The sequence below is a fragment of the Nyctereutes procyonoides genome, unplaced genomic scaffold (assembly GCF_905146905.1).
Source record: "Nyctereutes procyonoides isolate TBG_1078 unplaced genomic scaffold, NYPRO_anot_genome, whole genome shotgun sequence".
NCBI lineage: Eukaryota > Metazoa > Chordata > Mammalia > Carnivora > Canidae > Nyctereutes > Nyctereutes procyonoides.
This window is the reverse complement of record NW_026575052.1, coordinates 49,630,488-49,656,872: the sequence shown is the minus strand read 5'-3', so window position 1 is coordinate 49,656,872 and position 26,385 is coordinate 49,630,488. Positions and strand designations below refer to the sequence as shown.

Here is a 26,385-nt window from a genome sequence, read left to right as displayed (position 1 = left end):
ATGAGAATAGTTCTTTAAGTTTATTTAACTTTCAAATCTAAATTTTGATATGGCCATATTACTTTTAAAGACTGCTCTCAGGGGATCCCTTGGTGGCTCAGTGGTTTAGCGCCTGCCTTTGGCCCAGGGCGCGATCCTGGGACTCCAGGATCGAGTCCCACCTCAGGCTCCTGGCATGGAGCCTGCTTCTCCCTCTGCCTGTGTCTCTGACTCTCTCTCTCTCTCTCTCTCTCTCTCTCTGTGTGTCTATCATAAATAAATAAACAAATCTTTAAAAAAATCATTAAAGACTGCTTTCAGTTCTCTTCAGGATCAAAATGTGCCTTTTTTCCCTTATTAAAGAATGTTTGGGGGGTGCCTGGGTGGCTCTGTAGGTTAAGCCTGGGACTCTTGATTATATCAGGTCATGATCAGAGTCCTGGGATGGAGACCTGAACTGGGTTCCAACCATGGGGCAAATTGGCTTGAGGATTTCTCTTCCTCCCCTCTGTTGGTCCCTCCTCCTCACTCATGCAGGCCTCCTTGCTCTATCTCTCAGATAAAGAAATAAACCTTAAAAATGAATATTATACTGCAGTATAACATAATAATACTATATCTTCAGTATTCCATGTTTACATTTTATTTTTAGTGGTACTCTGTGTAGACTTGAAATTCGTTCATAAATATCCTAATCTATGAAAATATTTTGAGATTTTAAAATGATTATCATTTTTATTTTAGTAGTGGTGGTACCTGTGCTGATGTATACTATTCACTTTTTTTAGCAGAAGATGAAGTTTTATAGTTATTTACATAATTTTATGCAGTCGCTCTTCATTACCTACTGCTTTGTTAACATAAAACATTGCTTATTATGTTCAAGTAGTAGTTTTTGCACTGTGAAGAAAGAGTATGATTATGTTTAATAATGGAGAACATTTGAAAATCACTTTTAATTTTAGGGAGGTTGGAGACAATTACTTTAGTCCAAATTAACATGAGAAATTTGAAGAGAGAAATGAATTGTTCTCTTAGAACGTTATCTACTGATTTGATATCATAGAGTACAATTTATAGTTTTTCTAGTCCTCTTAAACAGAATTGCGTTAAATGGGGTAGACTGAGAAATGAAGGACAATTAAATTGCAGGGTGCCAACACTATCCTATTCATTATTCCTTTTTGAGACTGGTTGTTACCTGATACCTATGGTTTCATTTTTGTTTATTTTGTTAGGTCCAGTGTTACCATAATAGCAGTGTATCTAGTTTATCATCTTGACTCTGGTTCTTAGCAATGCTTTTTCCTTTCTGTATGCAGGCTGAATTTCTACTCCGTTTGTATTTCACAAAAAGCTTCCAGTAAAACTTGGAATCTCTATCCAAGTAAGGAACATTGAGAAAGACAACTGTGGCAGGAATTTAAGCATGGCATTGCCTTCTTATGCTAATACTTCCCATGGCCAGTCCACAGTTCTATGAGATTACAGAAGATAAGTTACACTAGAGTATTTCAACTTGTATATAGAATCCCTTTATCTTATATCTGCCCTCTCTTTCAGCCCTTTATAATGTCGCTATGTTCCCCTTGCAGGAAAGTCTTATCCAAAAGCATCTCTTTTTCTGAGCAATTAATGAAATACAGAATTGTGCATTTACCAATTTAGTCCTATTTGTTTTTTTAAATTTTATTTATTTATTTATTTGTTTATGAGAGAGAGAGAGAGAGAAGCAGACTCCATGCACCGGGAGCCCGACGTGGGATTCGATCCCGGATCTCCAAGATAGCACCCTGGGCCAAAGGCAGGCGCCAAACCGCTGCGCCACCCAGGGATCCCAGGGGGGACATGTTTAAAATACAAGTATTCACCAAAGTTTTAACATAACCAGTTAGCATTTTATCCAGTAATATAATTTTAAAGTCTTTGGAGGAAGCAATGCAGTAGGAGATGAAACGAGGTGAGATGTCAGGAGTAGTTGAGAACTAGCAAGGACATCTTCCTCTGTCTCTGCTTTAAGATAAATATTTTAAAATAAATTTAATGGACAAAGTTTCTTTCATTCAATTCAGAATTACTGAAATTTAAGAATGAAACCAGAAAATTTTCCAAATCAAGGATTGCTTTTAACATTCTTGCCAAAAAAGAAATTAGTCAATTTCTCTTAAAAGTATAGCATCTTAGGGGCACCTGGGTAGCACAGTTGGTTAAGCACCCAATTCATGGTTTTGGCTCACGTCGTGATCTCATGGGTCATGAGATTGAGCCCCACATTAGGCTTTGCAGTCAGTGCAGTCTGTTTGAGCTACTCTCCCTTTGCCCCTCCTCCCATGTGCTCAGTCTCCCTCTTTCTTTGAAATAAATAAATAAATGTAAAAAAACTATACCATCTTAATTTTATGATCATATTTAATATGCTCTTTATTAAGTGATATTAAAATGAGGCTAATAGCTCTTGATGGCATTGTGTTTGTTATTTTCTATTTTAAGATGAGTAACCAACCCATAGCTTTATCAGTACACTGTATTTATTTAGCTATATGATAACCTGAGAATTTGAGGGCTTTAAAAACTATCTTTAATGTGTACTTAACCAATGAGGCAATTCCTTAAACCAGAAATAGAATGGACCTTCAGCATGGTATATTCTCAAAGGGATTGGATTATTTAAATCAGAAAACACAAGGAAATTTAGTTCTTTGTCATGTCTTTTTCTGCATTTAGTAATCCCTATGTGCTAAAATTATTTTGCTCTTTATGCAACTATGCTAGTCTTGCGTTTAAAAAAGAATTAGAATTTAAAGAAGAATTACAAGTAGTTAGAACTATAAATTTTTTTCATAGATTTATAATCATTAAATCACTATTTTTTAAAGTGTTCCAAATGAATACTGAAACTCACTTTCACATATGACCTAAGATTGGCTTGGATAGCTATTTACAATTTTTTTCATTAGAGAAGTTTGGGATTTTACCAATGGCTGCCATCTTATCAGAAGGATTTCAGATATTGGATTGTTGGCTTCTTAATAGTCTTGAGAATGATTAAAATATTTTTCTCTTTTAATATGACTGATAAGCTTTATTGCAATTGATAATAGTTGCTATGCAAATTTCCACTGGGCTTTTGCATTTGAGATAAGAACAGGAAAATAAAATTGAGTAAATGAATTAGATTTAGTATGATTTTTTTTAAATCTTTTTTTTAAATTTTTATTTATTTATGATAGTCACACAGAGAGAGAGAGAGGCAAAGACATAGGCAGAGGGAGAAGCAGGCTCCATGCACCGGGAGCCCGACGTGGGATTCAATCCCGGGTCTCCAGGATCGCGCCCTGGGCCAAAGGCAGGCGCTAAACCGCTGCGCCACCCAGGGATCCCGATTTAGTATGATTTTTATGCTCTAGTCTCTGGAAACCAATTCTGGCATAAAATGAGTATAAACAAACAGACAAAAATAACTTGAATTCCTGATTCAGTGGTTTTGTTGGGGGTAGGTTAGAAAGAATTTGTTTTCAAATAGTAGTGGATATAAAGCAAATATAAGTTATCCTTCAGGATGGAAACTATGACATTCACTCTGAGCAGACACAATAATTGAAAAAGCTTTAAAATGAGCCAAAGATAAATATGCCTTGTATTTCTAGGAGTCAGTACTTGGTAAATTCATTAACATCAAAGAAAATAAATCTTTGAATAAACTGATAAATAGCTTGCATATCAGCATTGATTTTAAAGACCATTATGTTGAGGCAGTAACTTAGAAAACTTGCATATTGAGTTGTTCTCTGCACAGTTGAATTAAATGTTTTGAATAATTTAACATACTGTAAGGATTAAGCAATAAGAATGATAGTGTTAGCAATGGAGTAAACTTAATAAAAGCCCATTCCAAAATGATCAATTTCTGAAAGTCTAAAAAACACAGCATCACTAGTAACCTACAAATATGGATTTTCATGTTTATATACATGAATATAGTTGGTCCAGTAGTACATTCTTAGATGTCTATGTCCAAGGTAAAAACTCTTCTTAGGATTCTAAATTGTAAGACAGAAACCACCTTTAAAGAGCTAGTGGTCACACACAAGGAACGTATAAAGAATTAAAAGTCTACAAAGTAAAATATGGACCAATATATGAAGGAATTAGGAGAGAATCAATAGAAGTGGAAAAATAGTATACACACCAACGCACTTCCATTTTGAGCCACAGGATGTCGTTGTTCTCCAAGGAGAGGATTCTTTAAACAGAAGAAAATTGCGATTATTCACGGACCAGAAAGAATCTCCACTGTTCCGGTGTTTTAAACACTGTATATATCTATGTTGTTAAGATCAATCGGGATCTCAGGAACAAAGACTCAAAAGAAAGATCTAAAAGGACTACCCCTTTCCGCTCATGAAATATTGCTTTATTAACCAGAAGCAAAGCAGGATGTTAGCTTCTGGACCAGGTGGCCAGGGAACCAAGCATTTGCTGCTCTCGGTTCTGCTCCTTGCAGCGTTGGAAGCCGAGAGCGGCCAGGTCCGCTACTCGGTCCCGGAGGAGGCCAAACACGGCACCTTCGTGGGTCGCATCGCCCAGGACCTGGGGCTGGAGCTGGTGGAGCTGGTGCCACGCTTGTTCCGGGTGGCGTCCATAGGCCATGGGGACCTTCTGGAGGTAAATCTGCAGAATGGCATTTTGTTTGTGAATTCTCGGATCGACCGCGAGGAGCTGTGTGGGAGGACTCTGGAGTGCAGCATCCACCTGGAGGTGATCGTGGACAGGCCGCTGCAGGTTTTCCATGTGGAGGTGGAGGTGAAGGACATTAACGACAATCCGCCTGTGTTCCCAGCATCACGAAAAAAATTGTTTATTTCTGAAACTACAGCTCTTGACTCTCATTTTTCACTAGAGGGCGCCTCTGATGCAGACATCGGGGCCAATGCTCTTCTGACTTACAGACTGAGCCCCAATGAGTATTTCTCTCTGGAAGTACCCACCAACGATGACCAGGTAAAACCACTCCAACTAGTGCTAAAAAAACCTTTAGACAGGGAGGTCGCTTCAGAGCTTCTCTTGGTGCTCAAAGCAACTGATGGGGGAAAGCCCGAGCTGACAGGTACCACAGAGTTACACATCACAGTGCTGGATGTAAATGACAACGCCCCAGTGTTTGACAAAGCTGTCGATCGTGTAAAATTATTGGAGAATTCGAGAAACGGTACACTGGTTATTAAACTTAACGCCTCAGATTTGGATGAAGGTTCAAACAGCCATATTCTTTATTCCTTTGCAACTGATGTCTCCTCTAATACAGAAGACTTTTTCCACATAGATTCAGCCAGTGGAGAAATAAAAGTAAACGGAAAAATAGATTTTGAAGAAACCAAATTATGGAAACTTCAAATAGAAGCAGTTGACAAAGGAAATCCCCCGATGTTTGGTCACTGCACGGTCTTGATAGAAATCTTGGATATTAATGATAATGTTCCGGAGTTACTAGTGACGTCACTATCATTGTCTGTTCCAGAGGATGCTACACTAGGGACTGTCATTGCCCTAATCAGTGTAACTGACCGTGACTCTGGCGCCAACGGGCAGGTGACCTGCTCACTAGCACCCCAAGGCCCCTTCAAGCTGGTGTCCACCTTCAAGAATTACTATTCGCTGGTGCTGGACAGCGCCCTGGACAGAGAGAGCGTGGCGAACTACGCTCTGGTAGTGACCGCACGCGACGGAGGCTCGCCTTCGCTGTCGGCCACGGCCAGCGTGTCCGTGGAGGTGGCCGACGTGAACGACAACGCGCCGGCATTCGCGCAGCCCGAGTACACGGTGTTCGTGAAGGAGAACAACCCGCCCGGCTGCCACATCTTCACGGTGTCGGCGCGCGACGCCGACGCGCAGGAGAACGCGCTGGTGTCCTACTCGCTGGTGGAGCGGCGCGTGGGCGAGCGCGCGCTGTCGAGCTACGTGTCGGTGCACGCGGAGAGCGGCAAGGTGTACGCGCTGCAGCCGCTGGACCACGAGGAGCTGGAGCTGCTGCAGTTCCAAGTGAGCGCGCGCGACGCGGGCGTGCCTCCCCTGGGCAGCAACGTGACGCTGCAGGTGTTCGTGCTGGACGAGAACGACAACGCGCCCGCGCTGCTGCCGCTGCCCGGGGCGCGCGGCGGGGGCGGCGCGCTGAGCGAGCCGGTGTCGCGGGCGGTGGGCGCGGGCCACGTGGTGGCCAAGGTGCGCGCGGTGGACGCGGACTCGGGCTACAACGCGTGGCTGTCGTACGAGCTGCAGCCGGCGGCGGGGGGCGCGCGCAGCCCGTTCCGCGTGGCGCTGTACACGGGCGAGATCAGCACGACGCGCGCCCTGGACGAGGCGGACGCGCCGCGCCAGCGCCTGCTGGTGCTGGTGAAGGACCACGGCGAGCCGGCGCTGACGGCCACGGCCACTGTGCTGCTGTCGCTGGTGGAGAGCGGCCAGGCGCCCAGGCCGTCGTCGCGGGTGTTGGCGGGCGGCGCGGGCGCGGGCGCGGGCGCGGGCGCGGCGCTGGTGGACGTCAACGTGTACCTGATCGTCGCCATCTGCGCGGTGTCCAGCCTGTTGGTGCTCACGCTGCTGCTGTCCACGGCGCTGCGGTGCTCGGCGCCGCCCAGCGAGGGCGCGTGCGGGCCGGGGAAGCCCACGCTGGTGTGCTCCAGCGCGGTGGGGAGCTGGTCGTACTCGCAGCAGAGGCGGCAGAGGGTGTGCTCTGGGGAGGGCCCGCCCAAGGCCGACCTCATGGCCTTCAGCCCCAGTGTTCCTCCTGCTTCAGGTTCTGGAGATAGTGGAGAACAACAGATTTTCCGGAATGAGGTGAGTACAGTAATTCTGGAATGTATTTAATTCCAGAGGTCAATCGCAGAGTATGTTCAGTGATATTACTGTAAGTTGATTGCTCCATTTATTTGTTTTTGCTTTGTTTTCTTGGGATAGCTTATTTTAAAGCACACTAGAAGTCTAGCCATTTTTATTACTTTTCACTAAAGTCTTCATGAACACACCAGGAACATTATTTATTTGCTGGAAAAAATAATAGTTGTAATAAAAGCAATAATGAAATAGCTAAAGCTTTCTGTAAATGAAGCAGGCTAAGTCATGAGGGAAAGGAGCCAAGGATCACTGATGGGAAATGGAGAATGTAGGCAAAGCTTAAATCTTCTAGTTCTCAATTGTGGAGCAAGTTCATTCTTTTTATTCATTTTCTTTTTCTAATGGTGTCCTCTACTCATTATGTTCATGTATTAAAAATTTCTATAACGTAATGCAGAACTTCATAATTTAGTTATTTTGAGTTTGAAATGTGTTTGAATTATTACCGTCCTATAAACTATAAATTTATTTATTATTAATGGGCATGCGCTGTTGAGGTGGCTTCCTTTTATAAACAATTTTGTTTCTTTACAATCTTCTTTGAGATACTGGATTTAGTTTCAGCCTTACCTTTGGGATAAGGTGCTTCAGATAAACTATATTTTTCCTTATTTCCTAGCATAATTTCAGCTTTGCTAATTGCGTGTTGAATCTAGTGCTGCTCTCTTTCAGATTAATTCATTGATTTCCTTTTTTTATTTGGAAGATTTATTTGATATTTGATCATATTTATGTTTCTTCCATTCATGGTACCCATTGTGAGGCTGTATGGAAATATTTTAGGGTAGAGTAGGAAAATTCACTCTTCTTTGTGTTTTGTGTTTAAGAGAATCTTCCCATATATGGGGAAATATGGTCCTGCTGCCTGTGTGTCTACCAAGCCACTATTTCAAGGTCTTTGAAATGGCATTGATGTAAATAGCTTAAGCAAACAACCTTGGAATATCTATAAAGTCATTTCCATTTGGCAGTGGTGATGTTGATGGCATTTCACAATATAATATTGTATACTTTAAATACACTTGATGCAAACTCTTTTTTGCCGCAAAGCTATATGCATGTGAATTGTTTTCTTTAAAGAGATCACAGAGAACTTATATTTAGAGCTATAAGCATGTAAATCAACTAATATGAACATTTATTTATTTATTTATTTATTCCAGTGTACAAGTTAGAAACACTTTACTGTATTGGCATGGAGAAATAAATTAATATATAATATATTTACATGTGGTGGAGAACCATGTTATGGATAGGGTAAAGTTAATAGGAGTGCTAAGAAGACATTAGTGGCAATTTTCTTTCTTTTTTCTTTTTCTTTTTTTTAGTGGCAATTTTCTAGCCACAAAAAGAGGATGATTTCCATGAAGATGAACATTAGGAAATTTTCTGAAAAGGAAAACCATGCCCTAGTTTATCATACTGAAATTCTTTTCATCCATATCTACAAATTAAAATAAGAACAGTCACTAACTATAAATAAACCATTACTATTTGAACTATTTCTGTTTATTAGACATTGTGTGAAGAACTTAAAATACATAATTTTATTTAACCCCTTATATCAACTTGTAAACTACATGTCACTATCCAAATTTTATATTTTTAAAGGATTTTATTTATTTGAGAGAAAGGATGATTGAGAGGATGAGCATGAACTGGGGGAGGGATAGGAAACAGCAGATTTCCCACTGATCAGGGAGCCTGACATGGGGCTCTATCCTAGGACCCTGGGCTCAGACCTGAGCTGAAGGCAGATATTTAGCTGACTGATGCACCGAGGCACCCCTCACTATCCAAATGTTAAAGTTGAGCTAAGAGATGGTAAGATATTTTTCTCCTTTGTCTACTGCCATCCATCCAGTCCATGATAAAGATGATATTCAAATACATATCTTTTAGCCCAGAACCATTCTTTTATACACTGTAAAGTTTTCTACACTAATTGTTTTCTCTGATCAGGCATAGTTCGGCTAGGAAAACCAAGCAGAAAGTATATACAGGTGAATCCTCCTTTCCGTTTTGCTTAAGAAAAACTCCATGATTATCCTCATAGTTAATTTTGTACAGTGCCATAATTGAGATAAGAATTGAGATTTTTATGTTAAGTGATTTTTTTCTCAGTAGAGTTCATGAACATTATTATCATTTTTCTAATGCCACATTGAAATAGGTATTTACATCATTCAATCAGTATATAATGAAGAGCTGTCATTGTTAAGGACTGTGTATTCATTGTTTGGAAGTAGTATAAGTAAGAAGAATCATTTAATATATGAGAAAACCCAGAAGACTGATCTGCAACATTCTACCAGAACACCAAAACCAAATAACAAATACGAAAATGACCCTGTCCTTTTTATGTTGTGAATAAGGGTAATGTTTTGGGCAAATATAAGTGGTAATATGATTCTTTCCAGGGTCCTGGATATCAACAAAGGATTCAATAAGTGTTTCCAAAGTTGCTTACTTCAAAAACAGCTTTAAAGCTATATATTCCTCATGAAATCTTTTGAGTGTGTGTGTAGCTATTTCAGAATTCAGTTTGCTTCAGTCTTATTGTTGCCTGTGAGATTTGTGCTGACTGGTCAGATGATCTATGATCAAATAACTGTATACTTCAATAAGCTGTGAGAGCAAAGAATAAACATCAATCAATAAGCATATCCTATAATTTTGTTAATACAATGTTGGTACTTCTAACTTATTGATTTTAAAGAACCTCCTGAGTTTCCAAGAATGGTTTCAAGATTTGTTTCTCTGTTTTGCATTTCAATAATATTACTAGTCCTGTTATGCTCTATGATGAGGACTAATAGAATATTAAACCATGCACTCTATTATATGACTAGCAGGACATACAGTTAAAACTAAAATTAACCAGATTGGGGTGCCTGGGTGGCTGAGTCAGCTCACTGTCTGGCTTTTGGTTTCATCTGTGGTTGGGATCTTCCCCGTCATGGGATCCAGCCTTTTGGGGCCTCTTGTGGAGCCTCTCCTGGAGCCCTGTGTTGGGCTCCATGATCATCATGGAGTCAGTTTGAGATTCTCTCCCTCTATACCTCCCCCTGCGCTCTCAAGCTTAAATAAATAAATCTTTTTTAAAAAGACTAACCAGATTTATTTAGTAAAGGTCAGGCACAAAGTTCCTCAGTGTTTCAATTTTACAAAGTCAATGTTAATTAATGATATTGATGTGGGGCGCCTGGGTGGCTCAGTGGTTGAGCATCTGCTTTTGGCTCAGGTTGTGATCCTGGGGTCCTGGAATTAAGTCCTGCATTGGGCTCCCCACAGTAAGCCTGCTTCTCCCTCTGCCTATGTCTCTGCCTCTCTCCGTCTCTCTCAGGAATAAATAAATAAAATATTTAAAAAATGACGGTATTGATGTGAACTTCTTGGCATTAGCTTATTGCCAGATCTCAAGTTTATCCCCAAAGATGAGTTCAAAGATAACACAATTTCTCTTATTTGGACTAGTTGAGATGGTGGTATCTGAAATATCAGAGCCAAAATGCAGAAGATGGGCCATTGGCTTATACAATATATCAAACTCTTTTATGACTTGGTGTTCATCCAGGTGTCCTTTCATATACTCAAAACATACCATATTACTGGAAAGTAATTGCTAAATTAACATCTAGTTTTAATGCAGACATATAATATTATATGTCTTGGGCAAACTTTCTGATGTTCATCCCTCTGTCTACCTTTGAGGACTCCATACTGCAGGTAACACCTCAATTCCTAATTTCTGTAATGGAGCATTTGGAGATCTCTTCCTTCCTTTTCCTCTAAAATAAATCTGACAGGCTTCAGATAGTATGTTAAGTCTACTGTTAGTGTAATCTAATGTTATATTTTGATTAGAGGACCTTATAACTGATTGTTTCACAGATGCAGAAGATAATTCAGTGTTATAAAAAGTGCCAAGTCTGCATACCTTAATAGCTTTTTAAAAAAGATTTTATTTATTTATTCATGAGAGAGAGAGAGAGAGAAAGAGAGAGGCACAGAGACACAGGCAGAAGGAAAAGCAGGTTCCACCCAGGGAGCCTAATGTAGGACTGGATCCCAGGGACCCCAGGATCATGCCCTGGGCCGAAGGTGGCACTAAACTGCTCAGCCACCTGGGCTGCCCATCCTTAATAGTTTTTTAAGAAAGAATTTACTAAGGGTTCTAGCAGGATGATAATATGGGGAAAAGAGTAAATTTGAAAAAAAATGGAACAAGATCTGAAATTAACTATGGTGTATGTGTGTGTACTCAAGATAAAGGAAAATACTAACATAATTATACTAGTAATTTTTCATATGCCATTTCTATATTTTCAAACTGAAGATGGATAATCAAAATCACACAACTAAATACTCAAGCTAGAGTGATATTTATTCTAAATCACTCTGTACTTCTAACTTCCACTGTATCCTCTTTTGACACTTTAAATCCAAGGCTATGTGAAAAGACAAAGGACATATAACCAAATTACATCTTCAGGCAATAATAATTCATATCAACAATTCCCATTTTCTACTTGATATTTTATGAAATTAAATTTCTACAAACATTAAGGTCATTTGCTACTTGGTTGCTTTGTTTGATTATTTTCTTTTTTAAAGTTTTTCCTTTTTTTTAAAAAAAGACTTCTTATTTATTTATTCATGAGAGAGAGAGAGAGAGAGAGAGGCAGAGACACAGCAGAGGGAGAAGCAGGCTCCATGCAGGGAGCCTGACATGGGACTTTATCTGGGGACTCCAGGGTCACACCCTGGGCTGCAGGTGGTGCTAAACCGCTGAGCCACCGGGGCTGCCCTGATTATTTTCTATATATATATTTAACACAGTATTAGGCATTTAGAGGAGGTATCATTAGAAATCCTTTCCCCAGTTTTGGATGAACTTATGGTCTCAAACCCAGAATTCTTTCAACAAGAAACAGGACATTCAACCATTATTGAGTGCCTACTGTGTCCTGGAAATTCTGCTCTGTGCTAGCCCACCTCAGGTCACACCTACAATGCTACAACAGCTCCCTGCTGGTCTCCTGGCTTCTGGTCTTCTCCCCTTCAAACTGGCCTTGAGTATCTGGCCAGTCTCAGCCGTCTGAAATCTTACCTTACTTTTTTGCTCCAGCACATCCAATGGCTCTCCAGTGCCCTTAAGGTCAACTCCAGGGATACCTGGGTGGCGCAGTGGTTTGGCGCCTGCCTTTGGCCCAGGGCGCAATCCTGGAGACCCGGGATCAAATCCCATGTCAGGCTCCCGGTGCATGGAGCCTGCTTCTCCCTCTGCTTATGTCTCTGCCTCTCTCTCTCTCTCTCTCTCTCTCTCTCTCTCTCTCTCTGTGTGTGTGTGTGTGACTATCATAAATAAATAAAAAAATTTTAAAAAAGGTCAACTCCAATTCTTTAATATGATAATTAAGCCTTCCCTGCTCAGGCCTTGCTCTCTCTAATGGAATTTCCTATGTATTGTCTCTTTAATCCTCTCCTGTGCCAGGTACTCAGAGGTGCTTAATAAACATTTGTAAGGCGAATGAAAAAGAAAAGTCAGCTATTTTCATGAATATATCTTGACAGATAAACAAAAACCAACATTGATGACTTAGAAAGGCCAATATGGCACATCCATTTTTATGGTGACATTTATTTCATTGAATTATAATAAAATTTATTTTATAATTGAAAGACACCTTCTTCCATATCATTGACACCATCAAAAAGTATCATTTTGATACCTCATATTATACTGTTAGCAGTGCAACTTACCTGATAAATCATGTGTGCCAAATATAAATTTCATCTACATTCAAAACTTTTCCATTGTGAATTCTATGTATTAAAAACTAAGTTTGAAATTATATTTTTGTTTTTCAGTGGATATAAAATTGCTTCTAACAAAAATGCAATTAAATGTAAATAACAAAAAAGAATTAGAACTAAAGAAAATAGATAGGAAAGAAGGCAAATGCACATAGATAACACGCATAACCTAGAGTTGTTATTAAAACCTCAAATGTTGGGCAGCCCTGGTGGCCCAGTGGTTTAGCGCCACCTTCAGCCCAAGGTGTGATCCTGGAGACCTGGAATGGAGTCCACATCGGGCTCCCTGCTTGGAGCCTGCTTCTCCCTCTGCCTCTCTCTCTCTCTCTCTCTCTCTCTCTCTCTCATGAATAAATAAATAAATAACCTTAAAAAAGCCCTCAAATGTGTCTTTGAGTTTCCTAGAAGCCAAAGTAGCAAGAGAAATTAGAAGTCGAACAATTCAAATTTGGTAGCATTTCAATTTTAAATATTTTTTATTTATTTATTTTTATTTATTTATGACAATCACACAGAGAGAGAGAGGGAGAAGCAGGCTCCCTACCGGGAGCCCAAAGCGGGACTCAATCCTGGGTCTCCAGGATCAGGCCCTGGGCTGAAGGCGGGGTAAACCACTGAGCCACCCGGGATGCCCCTAGAAACAATATCTTTTTTTTTTTAGAAACAATATCTTTAGGAAATGTTTAACCCTAGTTTTTCATAAGGCTACCTGCAGAATTAAGCTGTATATTATGTGGATATGTAAGAGAAGAATTGTAGAACTTCAAACATAGGAACAAAAATTTCATGTTAAGAATAAAAGATCATTTCCCACATAACATCAGTTTCAATATGACTTATAATAAGAGTGTTCCCTCAGTAAGCACTTTGGAAATATTGCTTTTAGTATATAATAAAATGAAATACGTGAATTTAATTATATTTTTCCTTTAAGTGTACGATGTAGTGTACAGTACTCACTATTCAGGCGCAAGGTGTCGCTCTTTACTCGGTGGAAATAGTTCTTTCCAGGGTCTGTCTGAACAGCCAGAAACGCCCCATACGAAAACGCCTCAATCACGCCGAACGCTACCATTAAAGGATTCTTTGAAACTTCTCAAAAAATTCAGCCAGATTTTCAACCCCAAACCGGAGTCTCTGGTACTGAGAGTGTAAAGAACCTTATTTTGGAAGTCAAAGTCTTATGCGATGTTCGGCTTTCAAAGAAGGGGATTGGGCACTCGGCGTCTGCTGCTCTCGGTTCTGCTCCTCGCAGTCTGGGAGCCCGCGAGCGGCCAGGTCCGCTACTCGGTCCCGGAGGAGGCCAAACACGGCACCTTCGTGGGTCGCATCGCCCAGGACCTGGGGCTGGAGCTGGCGGAGCTGGTGCCGCGCCTTTTCCGACTGGCGTCCAAAGGCCACGGGGACCTTCTGGAGGTAAATCTGCAGAATGGCATTTTGTTTGTGAATTCTCGGATCGACCGGGAGGAGCTGTGTGGGAGGACTCTGGAGTGCAGCATCCACCTGGAGGTGATCGTGGACAGGCCGCTGCAGGTTTTCCATGTGGAGGTGGAGGTGAAGGACATTAACGACAATCCGCCGCTGTTCTCTCTCAGAGAACAAAAACTGCTGATTCCTGAATCTAAGCAACCCGACTCTTATTTTCCTCTAGAGGGAGCTTCTGATGCGGATATAGGAGAAAATGCTCTATTGACCTACAGACTAAGTCACAATGAGTATTTTTCTTTAGAATTACCAACACAAAATAAGCAGACTAAAAGACTGTCGCTTAAATTAAAGAAGTATCTGGATCGAGAGAAAACTCCAGAATTTAATTTGCTACTGACCGCTGCAGATGGGGGAAAACCGGAGCTCACTGACACCATTCAGCTTTTCGTCCACGTCTTGGATATTAACGACAATGATCCGGAATTTGAGCAATCAGAATACAAGGTGAAACTGACGGAAAACGCAGCTAAAGAAACTTTTGTAATAAAGCTAAACGCCACAGATCCAGATGAAGGAGTCAATGGTGAGGTAACCTACTCCTTGATATCAATTAAGCCCAATGGAAAACTCTTATTTACACTAGATGAAAATAACGGAGAAGTGAGGGTCAATGGAACTTTAGATTATGAAGAAAACAAGTTTTATGAAATTGAAGTACAGGCCACAGATAAAGGGAATCCCTCAATGGCAGGTCATTGTACAGTCTGGATAGAAATCTTAGACGCGAATGATAACGCCCCTGAAGTCACCATAACTTCCCTGTCTCTCCCAGTACCAGAGGACGCTCAGCCCAGCACGGTCGTCGCCCTAATCAGCGTATCCGACCGTGACTCTGGCGCCAACGGGCAGGTGACCTGCTCACTAGCACCCCAAGGCCCCTTCAAGCTGGTGTCCACCTTCAAGAATTACTATTCGCTGGTGCTGGACAGCGCCCTGGACAGAGAGAGCGTGGCGAACTACGCTCTGGTAGTGACCGCACGCGACGGAGGCTCGCCTTCGCTGTCGGCCACGGCCAGCGTGTCCGTGGAGGTGGCCGACGTGAACGACAACGCGCCGGCATTCGCGCAGCCCGAGTACACGGTGTTCGTGAAGGAGAACAACCCGCCCGGCTGCCACATCTTCACGGTGTCGGCGCGCGACGCCGACGCGCAGGAGAACGCGCTGGTGTCCTACTCGCTGGTGGAGCGGCGCGTGGGCGAGCGCGCGCTGTCGAGCTACGTGTCGGTGCACGCGGAGAGCGGCAAGGTGTACGCGCTGCAGCCGCTGGACCACGAGGAGCTGGAGCTGCTGCAGTTCCAAGTGAGCGCGCGCGACGCGGGCGTGCCTCCCCTGGGCAGCAACGTGACGCTGCAGGTGTTCGTGCTGGACGAGAACGACAACGCGCCCGCGCTGCTGCCGCTGCCCGGGGCGCGCGGCGGGGGCGGCGCGCTGAGCGAGCCGGTGTCGCGGGCGGTGGGCGCGGGCCACGTGGTGGCCAAGGTGCGCGCGGTGGACGCGGACTCGGGCTACAACGCGTGGCTGTCGTACGAGCTGCAGCCGGCGGCGGGGGGCGCGCGCAGCCCGTTCCGCGTGGCGCTGTACACGGGCGAGATCAGCACGACGCGCGCCCTGGACGAGGCGGACGCGCCGCGCCAGCGCCTGCTGGTGCTGGTGAAGGACCACGGCGAGCCGGCGCTGACGGCCACGGCCACTGTGCTGCTGTCGCTGGTGGAGAGCGGCCAGGCGCCCAGGCCTTCGTCGCGGGTGTTGGCGGGCGGCGCGGGCGCGGGCGCGGGCGCGGCGCTGGTGGACGTCAACGTGTACCTGATCGTCGCCATCTGCGCGGTGTCCAGCCTGTTGGTGCTCACGCTGCTGCTGTCCACGGCGCTGCGGTGCTCGGCGCCGCCCAGCGAGGGCGCGTGCGGGCCGGGGAAGCCCACGCTGGTGTGCTCCAGCGCGGTGGGGAGCTGGTCGTACTCGCAGCAGAGGCGGCAGAGGGTGTGCTCTGGGGAGGGCCCGCCCAAGGCCGACCTCATGGCCTTCAGCCCCAGCCTGCCTCGGGGCCTGCATGGAGAAGTCGGAGGGGAAAGGCAGGAGGCAGGATCAAATCACCCTGGGCAGGTGAGTTCTATAGATTCCTCTTCTTTTGAAGTCTACGTTAAATTTTAAACAATCCATTATATTTCATTGAATATTTTAAGGAATACTCTGTATTTTGGGTATTAATGTTTTAAACGAGTATAAATGTTTTAGAGAACAATTTCTGTTAGTGAAATGCGAAAAGATAAAAATCCAAGTTTAATCATGAGAAAAATCAGGTTTTTTTAGCCAACAAATGCCCTATTTCTCCTAATGTTTGGTAGAAAATGTTAAAAGATGAAAGAACCACTCTCCTGTCATCGCTTTATTAGATACAATTTCTAATTTTCCATGAAGTACCTGGATCACTTTATTTCTTCCCTAATCCTCACTATAGATAATTACTATGGATATTTCAATTTATTCATCCTTTTTGTCTTTTAACAGCGTTTTGCATTAATATTTTCACATTGTTAGATCACTTCACTTGTGCTATTTCTGTCTTTTTTGTTGTTGTTATTTCAGTCTTGTATCGAAGTTTGAACTGTCTCTTCATTATGTCTGAAAAGATTTGCCTTTTTTTCTGTAGTGTTAAACATGGATTGTACATTTATTGTCCATTAAATAATCTTTAGTTTTGCCTCAACTGATAAAATAAAACCTGTTTTCTGTTTTCTTTTTTATCGTATTTTTAATTTAAATTCAATTTGTGAACATGTAGTATATCATCTGGTGCTCATCACATATGCCCTCCTTTGTGCTCATCACCCAGTTATCCCATCCCGGAACCACCTCCCCTTCTGCAACCCTTTGTTTGTTTCCCAGAATCAGGAGTCTCTCATGGTTCATTTTCCTCTCTAATTTTTAATTTAGTTTAATTTAATTTTTAAGTTTCTCCCTTTTCACTTATAGTCCCTTTCTTTACATTCCACATATGAGTGAAACCGTATGATAATTGTCTTTCTCTGATTGACTTATTTCACTCAGCCTAATACCCTTCAGTTCCATCCACGTCAATGTAAATGGTAGGTATTCATCCTTTCTGATGGCTGAGTAATATTCCATTGCATATATGTATATATACATCACATCTTTATTCATTTATCTGTCAAAGGACATCTTGGCCTCTTCCACAGTTTGGCTATTGTGGACCTTGCTGCTATGAACATTGGGGTGCAGGTGTCATATTGTTTCACTACATCTGTATCTTTGGGGTAAATACCCAGTAGTGCCATTGTTGGGTCATAGGGTAGCTCTATTTTTAACTTCTTGAGGAACCTCTACACTGTTTTCCAGAGTGGCTGCACCAGCTGGCATTCCCACCAATGGTGCAAGAGGGTTCCCCTTTCTCCATGTCCTCACCAACATCTGTTGTTTCCTGTCTTGTTAGACATTTAACATTGGTATAAAATGGTATCTCATTGTGGTTTTGATTTGTATTTCCCTGATGACAAGTGATGTGGAGCATTTTTAATGTGCTTGTTGGCCATGGGTAGGTCTTCTTTGGAGAAATGTCTGTTCATGTCTTCTGCCCATTTCTGGACTGGACTGTTTGTTTTTTGGGTGTTGAGTCTGATGAATTCTTTATAGATATTGAATGCTAGCCCTTTATCTGATATGTCATTTTCAAATATCTTCTCCCATTCTGAAGGTTGCCTTTTAGTTTTGTTGACTGTTTCCTTTGCTGCTGATAAAAAGCAGGAGCTTTTTATCTTGATGAAAACCCAATAGTTTGTTATTGCTTTAATTTCCCTTGCCTTTATAGACATGTCTAGCAAGAAGTTGCTGTGGACAAGTTCAAAAAAGTTGTTGCCTATGTTCTCCTCTAGGATTTTGATGGATTCCTGTCTCACATTTAGATCTTTTATCTATTTTTAATTTATCTTTGTGTATGGTGTAAGAGAATGGTTCAGTTTCATTCTTCTACATGTGGCTCTCCAATTTTCCCAACACCATTTATTGAAGAAACTGTCCTTTTTCCAAATTGGATATTCTTTCCTGCTTTGTCAAAAGATTAGATGACCATAGACTTGAAAGTCCATTTCTGGATACAAGTTGTTTTCATATTATTCGCAGTCAAAAAATTCAGTCTTGTATTGTTGTAGGCTGGTTTCACTGAAATTATGTAACTAAAAGTTTTATTGATTTTATTGCATGTAATGGGTACAGATTTATCTACAACAAACAGAACTCCCAGGTTTATGCTTACACAGTTTACTAGGCAAATAAAGTTATTTATATTACTCACCCAAGTCTTCAAACTTGGTGAAGACAAACATATAAGCTTATAATATCTTCAACATATACTAGTTGGCAGTCTTCCTTAAGTTTTGTGGGTTCATCTAGAAAGGAAAATGTTAAGTCTATTAAAGTGAACTGAAAATTATTATTTCACTCATCTTGCATTTTAAATTTCCTGTCTTTAAATTCTTTATTCCTGGTGTTTGTGAAATTTTCTTTCCATGTGCTATAATCACATCTGATGATTCTACAAAAGGTCATTTACCCTTAAGTCATTCTTCTAGCTATTTGTATAGTGGCAGAGTCACTTCTTTCAGAATTTGATGAACATTTGTATGTGGCTATTCTCCCCTTAAAATTAGAGGCTAAAATTTCTTTATTCTATAGTAGGCAGCCAAATTAAAATGCAAAATGCTTTAGACTTAAAAGATTAAGCCATCACATCATTTATGAAACTGTAAACATAATAAATGTGAATGTTAGATAAGGCACACATTATTATCCATCTCCAAATGAAGTTCCTAGAATGACTGAAGACCATCTAGATTTAATAAATAAAGATACTGGAATGTCTTAAGCACATGTTAAAAATTTTGCAAATTATTACTTTTACAGTACATAAGTGGTTGATGCACATTTTTAGATAATTCCAAATTATGTGGGCTATTTTCTGCAGATTTTGTGTCGTTTATACTTAATTCCAGGATTACATTCAATGGTGTAAAATTATAATTTTTAAAAAGATTTTATTTATTTATTCATGAGAGAGGGAGAGAGAGGTAAAGACACAAGCAGAGGGAGAAGCAGGCTCCATGCAGGGAGCCTGCCATGGGACCCAATCCCGGGGCGCTAAGGATCAGGCCCTGGGCTGAAGGTGGCGCTAAACCGCTGAGCCACCCAGGCTGCCCTAAAATTATAATTTCAAGCATTTTCTAGTTCAATTGTTTAAGTATTGAGCTAATTTTAGATGTTCCTATCTGTTTAAGTAATTTAATTATGTCTAACAGCGTGTGAGGACTACATAGCACATTACTTCTTCAATAAAGTTTCTTAGTAATCATTGTACATTGATTTTTTTGAAAACAGATGATAGAAAATGAAGAAGCATGTTAGTGATATCAGACAATTTAAATAGTCCAATAACATCAAAATTCAAATGTTTTTTTTGATTACTTAAAAGCCAGTTTTATAGTTGATTCAAGTTATCTTATTTTTTAAAAATATTTTATTTATTTATTTTTAAAAAATATTTTATTTATTTATTCATGAGAGACACAGAAAGAGTGAGAGGCAGAGATACAGGCAGAGGGAGAAGCAGGCTCCATGCAGGGAGCCTGACATGGGACTCAATCCTGGGCCTCTAGGATCAGGCCCTGGGCTGAAGGAGGCGCCAAATCGCTGAGCCACCCAGGCTGCCCCAATTCAAGTTATCTTATACTTGTAGAACCATCGTTGGTTATTATGTAATGATTCTATAAAGATTTCTTATCACAGTTCCCCTTGTTATTTTATGCAAAAGGAATGGTGACAAATCGTTGATTTAAAGATTTTGACTTGAATTTTATTTTTTTAAAGATTATTTATTTATTTATTTATTTATTTATTTATTTATTCATAGAGACACACAGAGAGAGAGGCAGAGACACAGGCAGAGGGAGAAGCAGGTTCCAGGCAGAAAGCCTGACGTGGGACTCGACCCAGGGTCTCCAGGATCACGCCCTAGGCTGCAGGCGGCGCTAAACCGCTGCGCCACCGGGGCTGCCCTTGACTTGAATTTTAATGAGCTTATAAACTCTGTATTTATAACTAGCTGTGGCACAACTAGCTATGGCATCTTCTCTGTGTTTTGTTTTCCCCTAAAGCTGATCTTAATTAATAAAATTATGAAAAGTCCTTTGATTCTCTCATACCTTACAGTCACCATTCTGATTTTCTGAAGAGAAGCAGATTTTAAGTGACTGCTAACTGGCCTGAAAGGGAAAATTTAAAGGGAAACCAAAAGTTCATTTTGACGTTTATTTTTTTAAGATTTTATTTATTTATTCATAGACACACACACACACACACACACACACACACACACACAGAGGCAGAGACACAGGCAGAGGGAGAAGCAGGGAGCCAGACGTGGGATGTAGGGAGCCGGACGTGGGACTTGATCCTGGGTCTCCAGGATCACACCTCAGGCTGCAGGCGGTGCTAAACCGCTGCGCCACGGGGGCTGCCCTCATTGTGAAGTTTATATTCTTTTGATTTTAGTCAGTGACACTGGGCTTCAAAATATCTCACAGAACTATTTTGTATTAGGGCTTCACAGCCACTTTAGAATATTGTGAAATTTAGAGGCTTTGATTCAACATGTTACATGAAAATGCTTTCCTCCTGCAGGATCTGTAGCCAGGCCTCATTTTAACATGTTATAGGAATGAGAGCAATTTTAAGAAAAGTCATCACATTTAAGCATCAAGGAACCAAAAACAATATGTTCCATATATATGACGTATTTTTATATCCAACAGAAGTATGAATAAAATAATTTGTATGAGTGAAATACTCAGTTAATAGAAATACTTTAGTTGGGTTTTTTGTTTTTCTTTTTTACTAAGTGTGGGAGTTCTTGAGTTTCTCCTAAAGTCCTACAATGAAGTGCTCATGAAGGATAAAAGTGGCAACAAGTGTGAATTATAAGCAAAATAAGGTCAAGGGTGATGCATATTATTCATTTTATTCTCCATGATAGCCAAAGAGTAGCTTCTGACACCCTGTATTTCAATGATTGTTTTATGATAGACTCTGAAGCAGAGTATTTTAAAAACTGCAGCATAATGGAAATGATTGTGCTTTGTTACTAATATTATATACATTAAATAAAAAGGCATTTACAATCTATGAAAATATCCAAAAGTCAAAAAATTTTAAGTGTTCCAGAAAATGGCTAAACCAAAAAGAACCTCAGGATCTTTCTTGTACTTACATAATCAGTCACATGATGTCGCTGTACACTCAGAAGGTGAAAAGGAAAAATTTTGTCTCCGCGCCCAGATTCCACCCATTGACAGAATAGGATTGACTCCATACTCATAAAGGCTCGCAGATGAGCGATCCCTTAAAACCAACAGTCCCACCTCAGAGGTCTTGTTAACTACAATGGTGTTTTCCTGGAGAGGAGGCCCAGGAGCCCCGCGACTGCTGCTCTCGCTTCTGCTCCTCGCAGTTTGGGAACCCGGGAGCGGCCAAGTCCACTACTCGGTCCCGGAGGAGGCTAAACACGGCACCCTTGTGGGCCGCATTGCGCAAGACCTCGGGCTGGAGCTGACCGAGCTGGTGCCCCGCCAATTCCGGGTGGCGTCCAAAGGCCGCCGGCACCTTTTAGAGGTAAATCTGCCAAATGGCATTTTGTTTGTGAATTCTCGGATCGACCGCGAGGAGCTGTGCGGGCGGAGCGCGGAGTGCAGCATCCACCTGGAGGTGATCGTGGACAGGCCGCTGCAGGTTTTCCATGTGGAGGTGGAGGTGAGGGACATTAACGACAACCCGCCGGTGTTCAGAGAAGGAGAACAAAAGGTACTGATTTCTGAATCTGCACCTCTGGATTCTCATTTTCCTCTAGAGGGCGCTTTCGATGCGGATATTGGCGTAAACTCTCTTCTGACCTATACGTTAGGTCTAAATGAATATTTTACTCTTAAAATAATAACGAAAAATGATAAAAGTATATTGCCTGAACTAGTTCTACGGAAGTCATTGGATAGAGAGGAAACTCCAGAACTTAATATATTGCTGACCTCCCAGGATGGCGGTAAACCCGAGCTAACAGGATCTGTTCAAATTAAAATAAGCATTCTGGATGTGAATGACAACGCTCCGGAGTTTGGTAAGCCTGGCTATAAAGTAGCGCTGTTTGAAAATGTCCCAAATGGCACGAGAGTGATTCAGCTAAACGCTTCTGATCTAGACGAAGGGGTGAATAAAGAAATTTCCTATGGAATCAGACTGATTTTGCCAGTGAGTGAGAAATGCACCTTTACAATAAATCCAGAAACAGGTGAAATCAGAATGTACGGGAAATTGGATTTTGAAGAGAATATTGAGTACGAAATTCAGGTTAACGCCGTTGATAAGGGGATTCCTTCTATGGCAGGTCACTGTACAGTCCTAGTGGAAGTTCTGGACCTGAATGACAATACCCCTGAAGTTATGATCACTTCGTTGTCGCTCCCCATGAGAGAGGATGCTCATGTGGGCACCGTCATCGCCTTGATCAGCGTGTCCGACCGTGACTCTGGCGCCAACGGGCAGGTGACCTGCTCACTAGCACCCCAAGGCCCCTTCAAGCTGGTGTCCACCTTCAAGAATTACTATTCGCTGGTGCTGGACAGCGCCCTGGACAGAGAGAGCGTGGCGAACTACGCTCTGGTAGTGACCGCACGCGACGGAGGCTCGCCTTCGCTGTCGGCCACGGCCAGCGTGTCCGTGGAGGTGGCCGACGTGAACGACAACGCGCCGGCATTCGCGCAGCCCGAGTACACGGTGTTCGTGAAGGAGAACAACCCGCCCGGCTGCCACATCTTCACGGTGTCGGCGCGCGACGCCGACGCGCAGGAGAACGCGCTGGTGTCCTACTCGCTGGTGGAGCGGCGCGTGGGCGAGCGCGCGCTGTCGAGCTACGTGTCGGTGCACGCGGAGAGCGGCAAGGTGTACGCGCTGCAGCCGCTGGACCACGAGGAGCTGGAGCTGCTGCAGTTCCAAGTGAGCGCGCGCGACGCGGGCGTGCCTCCCCTGGGCAGCAACGTGACGCTGCAGGTGTTCGTGCTGGACGAGAACGACAACGCGCCCGCGCTGCTGCCGCTGCCCGGGGCGCGCGGCGGGGGCGGCGCGCTGAGCGAGTCGGTGTCGCGGGCGGTGGGCGCGGGCCACGTGGTGGCCAAGGTGCGCGCGGTGGACGCGGACTCGGGCTACAACGCGTGGCTGTCGTACGAGCTGCAGCCGGCGGCGGGGGGCGCGCGCAGCCCGTTCCGCGTGGCGCTGTACACGGGCGAGATCAGCACGACGCGCGCCCTGGACGAGGCGGACGCGCCGCGCCAGCGCCTGCTGGTGCTGGTGAAGGACCACGGCGAGCCGGCGCTGACGGCCACGGCCACTGTGCTGCTGTCGCTGGTGGAGAGCGGCCAGGCGCCCAGGCCGTCGTCGCGGGTGTTGGCGGGCGGCGCGGGCGCGGGCGCGGGCGCGGGCGCGGCGCTGGTGGACGTCAACGTGTACCTGATCGTCGCCATCTGCGCGGTGTCCAGCCTGTTGGTGCTCACGCTGCTGCTGTCCACGGCGCTGCGGTGCTCGGCGCCGCCCAGCGAGGGCGCGTGCGGGCCGGGGAAGCCCACGCTGGTGTGCTCCAGCGCGGTGGGGAGCTGGTCGTACTCGCAGCAGAGGCGGCAGAGGGTGTGCTCTGGGGAGGGCCCGCCCAAGGCCGACCTCATGGCCTTCAGCCCCAGCCTTCCACAGTCAGAAGTTTGTTTAAATACTTCCAGTGAAGTAAGTCATTAATATCATTTAAATATTTGTTTCCTTTCATAGCTTTTTATTAGGGTATAAATACATCCTTTCTTTTTTCTTCATGTTATCTTTTGAACCAGAGAACATCTTCTGTGGTATGATCATTCTTGGTTATTTTGAACTTTTTGTGTATATCATGTTCATTGAAACTTTCCTTTGAAAGTTCACTTGAACTTTCATGTATTAGTGATATGTGTAGATGAAATGGTGGTTATGGATCACCACATTTTAAACTGTCTTGTTCTGTCATTTCTCCTGTATGAATTATTAGCCTTGAAAAATATTAGTACATAAGAGTAAAAACTGCATAGGTGTTTGATAACTCTTAAGTTTGAACTTAATATCATGATCAGAGTACAAATAGTTTTCAAACACCATGAACTGAATTCCTTTACTGTTCCTTATATACATAAGCTTGTAAAATATCCTCCTGGTCACCACTTTAATTTCAGCACAATGTCCTTCAGATATTATAATAATAAAATTATGTTATTAATTCTAAGGAATAATTTTGTTATTGTTCACACGGAGTGCCTTTTTCTTTTAAGTGAGATTGGTTACTTACTATCATTATTTACATAAAATCAATCTCCTGTTATTTTCTAGGACCTGTGCTATGATCTTTAATTGCATCATCTCATCTAAACACCAAATTAGCCATGGGGCACCTAGCTGTTTTAGTGAGTGGACTATGTATGCTACTCTTGATAGCAGGGTTGTGAGTAGGAGCCCCATGTTGGATGTAGAGATTACTTAAAAATAAACCTTATAATAAACCAGCCTTGGGGTGCCTAGGTGGCTCAGTCAGTTAAGCAGTTAAGGGTCTACCTTTGATTCAAGTCCTTATCTAAGGGTCTTAGGATTGAGCCCTGCTCAGTGTCTTCCTTCCCTCCCCCTCCCCCTGCTCATGCTGTCTCTCTCTAGCTCAATATCTTTCTCTCAAATGAATTAAAAAATGTTTTTAAAGGGTTGAAGATGAAAGATATGGGGGCACCTAGGTGGCTCAGTCGGTAAAGCATATGACTCCATCTCAGTTCAGGTCTTGATCTTACGGTCATGAGCTCCAAAGTGGAGCTTACTTAGAAAAAAAAAAAACAACTTTCCTTAGTAGGGAAAGAAAAATGTTGGTATTAGAAGAGCTATCAAGTTCATATTTGATTACTTATCTCTCTGGGTAAATTTTCTGAGAATAAAATGGTGGAAATGAGGTTGGGGATTTGAGAACAGAGAGAAGAAAATATAGAAGAATCTCTGTATGCAGGAGGAAAGAGTTAATTAGGAATTCATTTGAAAGCCCAAATCAAGGTAAATGTGTGAGTAAACTTGTAGAGAATATAGTGATCATGGCAAGTGACATCCTTAAATGGAGAAGCTCAGTGAGAGAGAGAAAATGAACAGTTATATTGTGTATTGGAAGCTAAAGAAAATGTTTGAGGAGTAATATAAGTGGGTGAGTGCTTTGAGGATGTTTGACATAATTTACATAGTTGACTATGTAGTCTAGGTTAGATGGAGAGAAAAGGGAAATAAGGTAGAGCTTGATAGACAAGAACAACCAGAAGGAATCAAGAGGCTGTTCTCAGGTAAGAGTAAAGTTATGTTGGGATCCCTGGGTGGCGCAGTGGTTTAGCGCCTGCCTTTGGCCCAGGGCGCGATCCTGGAAGACCCGGGATCGAATCCCACATCAGGCTCCTGGTGCATGGAGCCTGCTTCTCCCTCTGCCTATGTCTCTGCCTCTCTCTGTCTCTCTCTATCATAAATAAATAAAAAAAATTAAAAAAAATTAAAAAAAGAGTAAAGTTATGTTAAATACTTTTTTTAAATTTATTTATATGATAGTCACACACAGAGAGAGAAGCAGAGACACAGGCAGAGGGAGAAGCAGGCTCCATGCACCGGGAGCCCGATGTGGGATTCGATCCGGGTCTCCAGGATCGCGCCCTGGGCCAAAGACAGGCGCTAAACCACGGCGCCACCCAGGGATCCCCAAAGTTATGTTAATGAAAGTAATGTAACAGGACTGGAAGATGGCGTTAAGAGAATATCAAATACTCTACTCAAATGTTCAGAGACGAGCAAAGATGCAGAAACAAACTCAACTATTGTGTCTTGCAGAATTGTGCACAGAACAGGCAAGGTAATTATTGGAGCTATACTGTGTCTTTTATAGCACTATTTTGTCTGGAAATTTGTGGCTTGGTAAAGATAGTTGTAACAATAGGTAAAAGTAATATTCCCTTCTTTTCTTTCTTGCTAAAGATGTGTTAACATCTCTGTTTATCTGTTGATGTTTGGAAAAATCAGAGTCAACTTAAATAATAGTAAGGTTTTCCCCAGGGATAGGGAGGAGAAGAGGGAAGT

The 26,385-nt window shown here is 42.6% G+C and overlaps 4 protein-coding genes across 4 annotated transcripts in view; all 4 read left to right on the top strand.

The window, feature by feature from the left end:
* LOC129513505 (protocadherin alpha-C2) overlaps nucleotides 1-26,385 on the top strand; it is a 143,351-nt gene that overhangs the window by 10,682 nt on the left and 106,284 nt on the right. The gene's annotated exons all lie outside the window — the stretch shown is intronic.
* Nucleotides 4,417-13,768, top strand: LOC129513557 (protocadherin alpha-10-like). The gene is made up of 2 exons (XM_055331682.1): nucleotides 4,417-6,813; nucleotides 13,637-13,768. Exons 1-2 carry the CDS (start codon nucleotides 4,417-4,419, stop codon nucleotides 13,766-13,768), a joined length of 2,529 nt encoding a protein of 842 aa, XP_055187657.1.
* On the top strand, nucleotides 13,879-18,611 carry LOC129513556 (protocadherin alpha-11-like). The gene is given in 2 exon segments (XM_055331681.1): nucleotides 13,879-16,278; nucleotides 18,546-18,611. Coding segments are annotated over 2 exon segments (2,466 nt in total).
* On the top strand, nucleotides 21,621-24,015 carry LOC129513506 (protocadherin alpha-12-like). Its single transcript, XM_055331564.1, has one exon. It carries the CDS (start codon nucleotides 21,625-21,627, stop codon nucleotides 24,013-24,015), a length of 2,391 nt encoding a protein of 796 aa, XP_055187539.1. The 5' UTR covers nucleotides 21,621-21,624.